The sequence below is a fragment of the Ruditapes philippinarum genome, unplaced genomic scaffold (assembly GCF_026571515.1).
Source record: "Ruditapes philippinarum isolate M1 unplaced genomic scaffold, ASM2657151v2 ctg2144_1_1_1_1, whole genome shotgun sequence".
NCBI classification, from domain to species: Eukaryota; Metazoa; Mollusca; class Bivalvia; order Venerida; family Veneridae; genus Ruditapes; species Ruditapes philippinarum.
This window is the reverse complement of record NW_026860322.1, coordinates 251,673-259,513: the sequence shown is the minus strand read 5'-3', so window position 1 is coordinate 259,513 and position 7,841 is coordinate 251,673. Positions and strand designations below refer to the sequence as shown.

At 31.9% G+C, this 7,841-nt stretch overlaps 1 protein-coding gene across 1 annotated transcript; it reads left to right on the top strand.

Annotated features, from left to right (window-relative positions):
* On the top strand, positions 1–7,403 carry LOC132759648 (cysteine-rich venom protein Mr30-like). The gene is made up of 11 exons (XM_060751459.1): positions 1–113; positions 319–362; positions 1,213–1,306; positions 1,921–1,997; positions 2,704–2,794; positions 3,458–3,597; positions 4,293–4,378; positions 5,459–5,556; positions 5,919–6,026; positions 6,413–6,532; positions 6,958–7,403. The coding sequence occupies exons 1-11, from the start codon at positions 59–61 to the stop codon at positions 7,170–7,172; spliced, it is 1,128 nt and encodes a 375-aa protein (XP_060607442.1). The 5' UTR covers positions 1–58; the 3' UTR covers positions 7,173–7,403.
* Positions 7,404–7,841: the final 438 nt, after the last annotated feature.

The following is a 7,841-nucleotide window of genomic DNA, read 5'->3' as shown; positions in this document are numbered from 1 at the left end:
GTTGGTTTCACAAAATAAGAAGTTGCGAAAATAAGAAGTGGTGAAAATATTGTAAAGGATGTTCCAACAGAGTTTAATGGTACTGTGGCTAGTCTCTGTTGCTTTGATATCTGGTAAGCCTATCAAACGTATAAATTAAAACTTTTAATACATATCATTCAATTTTATTTTTTCAAAATTTATAATATTACTAAATTATCAACATTAGTATGCAATAATTAAATCTAAGAAAAATCTATTTTTCTAGTATATGACGACAGGTACTTGAAAGGATATTTGAATTCATATATCATGAATTGTTCTTTACTATTTTTATAGAACTTGTGTTGGTGAAAGCAAGTGACTGTGTGAAAAGACCTAAGGTAAATATATTTACTATAAATAATTTTATCATATTGCACTGACTGTTGATAATTTTTTGTTTGGTTTCACGACGCACCAACATAAATAAGGTCATATAGCGTCGACACAGGATAGATGATTTTGACTAACCTCGGGTGTTACAAACTTACAGCAACATCAATGATCAAAACCACCTCACCTGATTGATCTAAGAGATAAATAGACTACGGTAATTCGAATCCATTTAGTCGCCTCTTACGATAACGCAGGGATAAACGTTCACTGCAATTCTGATGCATCATCCGATAAAGGCAACCCAATAGCCACAAGCGGGAACTGTTGATAAATTTCACACTTTCAATTGAAAATCATGCAGAAGAAAAATGATTTTTTAGATGATTCTCATACAGAAAGGATACAAAAAGCATAATGCTCAGGAAAGCTAGAGTTAATATTTAGTTTTTGTCCACGCTTATGCTACATTGATTTAGTATGATAATCATACAGCTACTACGGTGCACAGTAAAAGTAAACGTATAGTTACAATGTTGTGAACATGTGAATATTTCTTATTTGAACTATTTTTGTGGTAGGCAACACCCATTGTCTTTGTTTCCAGATCTTTCTTTTTCTTTGGTTTTAGTATAAATAGTATCAAACATATATAAATGAAATAATATTTACGTACATATGAAACAAAAAGTTTAAATTTTCTTCTGGAGTTTCATAATTATATGTTTGAAATGACGAATTTAAGCGTGTCGTTTTACCTTTGAACTTTTTTGTTCCCCCTTATGGTTGCATATGCATCGAAAGACCCCTTTAGCAAATGTTTCAAAAGTTTGACTTCTAAGTTTCTCATATTGTCAGGTTAGATCTCGCTATTGTAAAGATAGCAATGAAGCCAGAAAGGGGCACACTATGTGTCTTGGAGGAATCAAACAGACACTTGTTACCAAAACCGGTAAATAACATTTACGTTACATAATTTACATAATTTTCACAAGCGAAAAATATTTCAATTAAAGTTAGATTTAACTTAACAAATACAGTAAAATATTAAGTTAATAGTAAGGATTTTGTTAATAAATCCCTAACCTGAAGTTAAACTGTAATGGTTTTGCCACAACAGGTTGGTAAAAAGGATTTCAATACAATACAAATGAGAGCTTCAAACAGTATAGAGACTGGTAAGGCTGCATGGATGTGCATGCTGGCCAGGCTATATACAGGTTGCTAAGGCTATTTACTATTGATTTCAGCAGATATTAGGTTAAAGCTTATATTTAGTAAATAACACTTATGACCTTCAAATGACGTCATCATCAATATCTTTATTACAATACAGATAAAACACGTTTTATTTTAAACGTATGCTCTTTTTTATACCTGAATTGTAATTTTAATTATATATTCTTTAGGTATTGAGTTAAAGCCTTTATTAAGCAAATTGCACTTATAACCTTTAAATGGTGTCATCATATATATCTTGAATACAATACAGATAAAACACGTTTTATTTTAAACGTGTGCTCTTTTTTTATATCTAAATTGTAATATGAATTATATATTTAACAGACAGAACCTTGCTTCAAGATCTTCACAACGATATTAGAGCAAGTGTCTACCCGCCGGCAGCCAATATGATGATTATGGTAGGTATTTCATTTTAAATATGATCAGCTCATGATGAAAATAACTTTTCAGTCTTAGTTTTAATATTTAAATCTTAACCCTAAAATATAGAAGTTAACAATAGAAAATAAATCTCTTTACTATATCATTATAGAAAATAAGGCGGCTTGTGACATACATAATTTCGCTGTGTCTGATCTTACACTGTAAAGCAATAAATATAGCAGTAATAGATCAAACTTGGCATTAAAATTAGCTTGATTCTATCTTCTATTAAATATGGTTAGATCTTTTGTTTAATTGAACAGAGATCATCAATGTTTATGAAATCTTATCACATTACTTAGCTAGAATCCCATACTAATACCATTTAGATCAATTTTAAATATTTGATAGTTAAGGAGCTTTTCTTGAGTGTATATATACTTATATTCAACTGTGATACAGTAACTGTTGTTTACATTTCAAATAACTGAGTATAACACTATAAATCCCCAGCTTAGGTTTAAAGTGGTGGTCACTACTGTTCATCATAACATGAGTTTTTCTGATATACTTAAATATCTTTGGCATAGAATTTAGTAGGAAAAATGCCTGATTGTTTAGCTAAGGATAGAGAGGTGAAGCTGTCCTTGTTAATGGAATGGAATTATGGGTTTATTATCAAATTAGGAAGATTAAAAAAAAATGTCCTATCTAAACTTGTTTTAATTCCAAACATATCAGCAATACAGTCAACCCTTGGAAAAAGAGGCACAGATTTGGGCAGAGCAATGCAAGATGTCACATGATCAACCAGACCTACGATTTCTCCCAGGTATCCTTATTTGTACATAAAAATCACCCATATATTACCAAACCCGTAGGTTGGAAAGTATAAAACAAAAACTTAATACAACAAAGATTTAATACTCATATGAAGGTAGATGAATATAAAAGACATCAAAAATAACGAAATTTTGTATGTTGTAAGTTTATAGCAAGTCGTTTGAGACTTTATAAAGAGGATATTGAGATAGTGTAGGTTCTATTTATAGAACGAATTGAATAGAATTATACTATTATATGTGAGGCTCAGCTGAGCATAATATAATTTTACTAAACAATTCATTAATGAAGCTGTACACATATTTTAATCTATTTATCACATACCCAAAATACAATTCATTTATTTATGCGCCAATACTGCAATACTAATATTTACTGTGGTTTGACTTTACGGAAACATATTTAGTTGAATTTTGCTTAATCAAGCTAGTAAGCTTGTCCAGCTTATATTCCTGGGCATCAACATACTTTGTATCCCTTTTAAAAAATTGATTGTTTTACAATGTTTTTGAACTTGTCAACAAAGAATTTATTATTTAAGATCAATAAGTGCCTTAGAATATGTAACACATAGACCAAATTGTTCTATAAAATTCCTTAAACCACCCAAATGCGAAACGATCAAAAATATTCTGTGTTCGTAATTTGACAGGAAGATACGCTGTTGGACAAAATATTGCAAGAAGTTCAGTTTATAACTGGACAAGTGTATTTCAACAATGGAAGGGAGAAAATGGTTCCTTTACCTACGGTGGTCCAAACAACGCCACAGATGTGAAAAATCTTGTACAGGTTTGACACATTTGAAGGATAAACTTTGTTCGCTTTTATTCTAAGGAGCTTTGATTGATTAATTGATAAGTTAAATACTTTGAGACTAACGGTAAAACGTGTTGATATGCGTTTAATTGAAGCTTTTGTAGTCTGGTAGATGTCCTGTTAAGACATCATCTGCCTTTTAAGATCTTCGTTTTATGGAGATTTCTAACAAAATTGTTATCTGATTGTAAGAAATCTATCCACTTGAGACACGTAAGAGTGCAACTTTTTCGTCGGATTCAGGGCTCAGTGTTTTTATATTTGTCTGGTCCTTCGGATCATTGAGTCCAGCTTTTTAAGTATTGAGAATTGAGTACAGTTCAAACCGGTGCTAGGGGGCGTGAGGGATGTGAACTTTTTCAACCCTCAAAAACACTCTCAATCAAACCGAGTCTGCAATTTTCAAGTAATTTTGATGTTTTAAATGCTTCGAGGGATCACTTTTTCCAGATATGTAAGCAGGGCAGCATCAATTTTACACTAAGTATTGGGATCAATTATTCTAAATGACCAGAAAAATGTAAGACAACATTCATTACATTCAAGTATTACTCGATTTTATTTTATTTAATGCTTACAGTTACCCCGTTTAGAATGTCATAAAAATGTAGGATGAAAATGAAATATACACTCCGCTTTAAATCCATACATTGTTTGTTAATCAATAGATGATAACTGCTGAGACTAGTTTACTTGGATGTGGGGCAAGTAAATGTGGATCGGAGTACTTCTTTGTCTGCAATTACGGACCCGTGTAAGTTTTTAGTAATTTATTCTTTGAATTTTAACTTACTTTTACTCAATCAAGAAAACGTATTTCCTTATATAAGGGCCCAGTTACACAGACGGTCGGTCCCCAATCGGTCATTTAATTTTAAATTTACTCGCTGTTTTGATCGGTTGTCATGCGTGGTTTTATTTCTGGTTTTCTGTGTAAACGGCCATCGGTGACAGAAAGCAAACTCAAACGGGAATGGGTCGATGATTAAATGCTGAAATACTTTTGGTTTTTATCGTTTGTAAATCGGAGCTAAATCGGGCGTAACGCTGATTAATCGGTGTTTGATAGCTAGTCATCAGTGGTTAAACACTTTCCGTCAGATATGGCCGGTGATTCATATTTGGTTTTCTTTGTCCGATCAGCGATATCGGTGATTAAGAGCTTGCATATCTCGTTATTTAACACCGATATCAGCTATTGGTCACCTGTTTTCCACCTATCAACTGCTATTGGTTTCATCGGTGAAAAATTACCGATTGGGATTTTTAAACAAGTTTAAAATTCTCGATCGGTGAAAATATTTTACAAATAACCGACAGCAACCTATATCACGAGATATGCAAGCTCTTAATCACCGATTTCGCCGACCGGACAAAAATAACCAAATATGAATCACCGGCCATATCTGATGGAAAGTGTTTAACTACTGATGAAAAGCTATCAAACACCGATTAATCAGCGTTACGCCCGATTTAGCTCCAATTTACAAACGATAAAACCCGATAGTATTTCAGGATTTTTATCACTGGTCCAACCCCGTTTGAGTTTGCTTTCTGTCACCGATGGCCGTGTACACAGAAAACCAGAAATAAAATCACGCATGACAACCGATCATAACAGCGAGTAATAAATTTAAAATTAAAATGACCGATTGGGGACCGACCGTCTGTGTAACTGGCCCCTTATTAGGAAATTCATTGATATTCTTAGGAACTTGTAGATTGTATGCATGAAACATTATTTTCTGTGTCTGTTTTTATTTTCGTTTTGTCACCTTAACTTAATGATATGATTAAATTGTGCTTTTCATATTTTTGAATTTCTATGTATCAGGACATATGATAGTGATGCCAATAAGCCGTATATAGAGTCAAATAAATGGTGTGAGTCATGTCCAACAACTTGCGACAACGTGACATCTCATTTGTGCGGTAAGTTTTATCGATAGGTAATGCAAAGATATTCATTACCCTTACATGCCTTACCGCGCGTTTTTCTATTTTAGTTTTTTATTGTTTCTTCCTGAACTACAAAAAGCTGTTTAAAAGTTTTATACTTGTGTCACATGTTCTGTTTCCATTTTTTAAAATGTTTCTTCCTGTTATACAAAAAGCTTTTCAAATTTTACACTTTTTATGTGTCACATATTTTGTTTTCCATTCAATTAAAACTGGTTATCAAATATATGCGGAAAAACTTTAAAGCTATATGTTTGTAAAAACGACTTTTACTGTATTATAAGAAAATATAAGAAACAGTACAATGTTCAATAGTGTAAGTGTATTTCGTTCAGATTGCGACGGAAAATTTTGCGTTAATGGTGGAATTCTTGACCTTCAGACATGCGCATGTAATTGCATTAAGGAAGTCAAGGCGTATAAAAACCACGAACACTGCGAGTGTAAGTTGTTAATACCATGCTATCATGTATAAATTTTATCGGAATAAGCTTTATATACAATAAAGATAAATAAGATAATCATTTAAAATTACGACTTTGAATAACATTGATAAATGTAAATGAAAATTTGTTAAAAACGGTCTGACCAAACATCTCGGTCCATGATGTCGTTCAGCTGATAAAAGTAACTTTTGAACAATAGAACTGATATGAAAAGATCAGTTCAATATTTTTTTAAATATTGTTAAACATTTTCAAACCAGGCATCGCAGTGTTTACAATGATTCAATTATTAAGGTGTAATCAAACTTAAAGCATCAAACCGTCATTCATTTTTTAAAATTAATTACAGAAACAAACAAAAAACATTTGATTATATATTTCAGTACAATGTGGTAGCCATGTTGATGATGCACGATGCAATAAAGCACCTTATGTGAAGTCATCATGCCGAACTAACATAACCACAGCCTTCCATTGCCCGTGGATGTGCGATATTTGCCCTTGTATGTTACTAAATATTGTTACATATTAAACATGTTAAATATTGTTAAGCCTTGTTTAATATGAGTTTTCATCTCTATTAACTATGTGAAGAACGTAAAAGACGTACATTCTCAACTATGTTGTGTTTGTCACTACTTTATTTCATTTTATTGTAAAGATATAAACAAAACATGCTCCATACTTTACCTCTGTAATATTTTGCTGGGCATTCGGGAACAATGATTACATACATTTACTATTAAGGGTCGAATACCACTTAAGCCAGTGTCAGAGAAGCTTGAAATATGTTGCTCTTTTGTTATCTCATTACACCGGGTCTTTAACTTTCACCTTGCCATTTCTTTAGATCATCCTCCATATTTTTGATTTTTATGAGTTTATTTTTAAATGAACTTAAGATATGACTGTTGCATTGATTTTGCAGATGCTGGCATGAATTATACTGGTGAGGGTATCACACTTCTTCCCTGGGAGAAAGGACTTCCTTATTGTCCAAATGCCACTGTACCAAACAACACTATACCGAATTCTAGCAGCACGAAAACGGATGCTCAAAGAAACAAAGGGTCAAGTCCGATTGGCATGCAAGTTACTACAGGCTTCGGTGTTGCCCTTGTGTTCCTACTTTTTGCAGCATAATGTGATAAATATGTTCATACTATTTCTTCATGACAATGTGAGAAAGTTTAAGGATTGATAATGATGAACATAATTTTGTGATTAAAATCGAAATTGTAACAATAATATTAATACATTTATAATATACTTTCATTAAATTGAAAACAAAATCAATATAAAAATGTTTATTTTTTAACCAATTGTTCACTTAAAAATGAGTTTTAGTTGTTGAACTATTAAATCTAAATTATTTGTTTTTTTTGTGTTCTTTATCTTGTAAGTAAACAGTAGAACTATTGGAAAAAAACACTAAGAAACATGATGCAAATATATAGACAGTACAATGTAAAACTATTATCGTATATTTTGCTCGTAACATTTAGATCTTAATGCTCTAAATGATAATGGAGTAAATTTAATTGCTGTAAGATCAAAATATGTACGAGTATTACACAATAATTAAAACTTGAAATTCCTATCACAGTAGGAGTAGGTAGCTTATCTAGCTGATGAATGTTTCTTACACAATTATCATTATTCGTGGAGCACACATTTAATCAACGAACATTTTAGTTCGTCTGCTTTACGTTTATTATTTTGTAAAATATGGAAAAATTGTGATCCCTTCGAAGCATTAAAACAACAAAATTACAGGAAAATTGCAGGCTAGGTTTGATTGAGTCTGTACAT

Coding starts and splice junctions, on each gene's coding strand:
- LOC132759648 (XM_060751459.1), top strand. CDS start 59: ATGTTCCAACAGAGTTTAATGGTACTGTGGCTAGTCTCTGTTGCTTTG. Junction 114..318: donor CTCTGTTGCTTTGATATCTG/GTAAGCCTATCA, acceptor CTATTTTTATAG/AACTTGTGTTGGTGAAAGCA. Junction 1,998..2,703: donor CAGCCAATATGATGATTATG/GTAGGTATTTCA, acceptor CAAACATATCAG/CAATACAGTCAACCCTTGGA.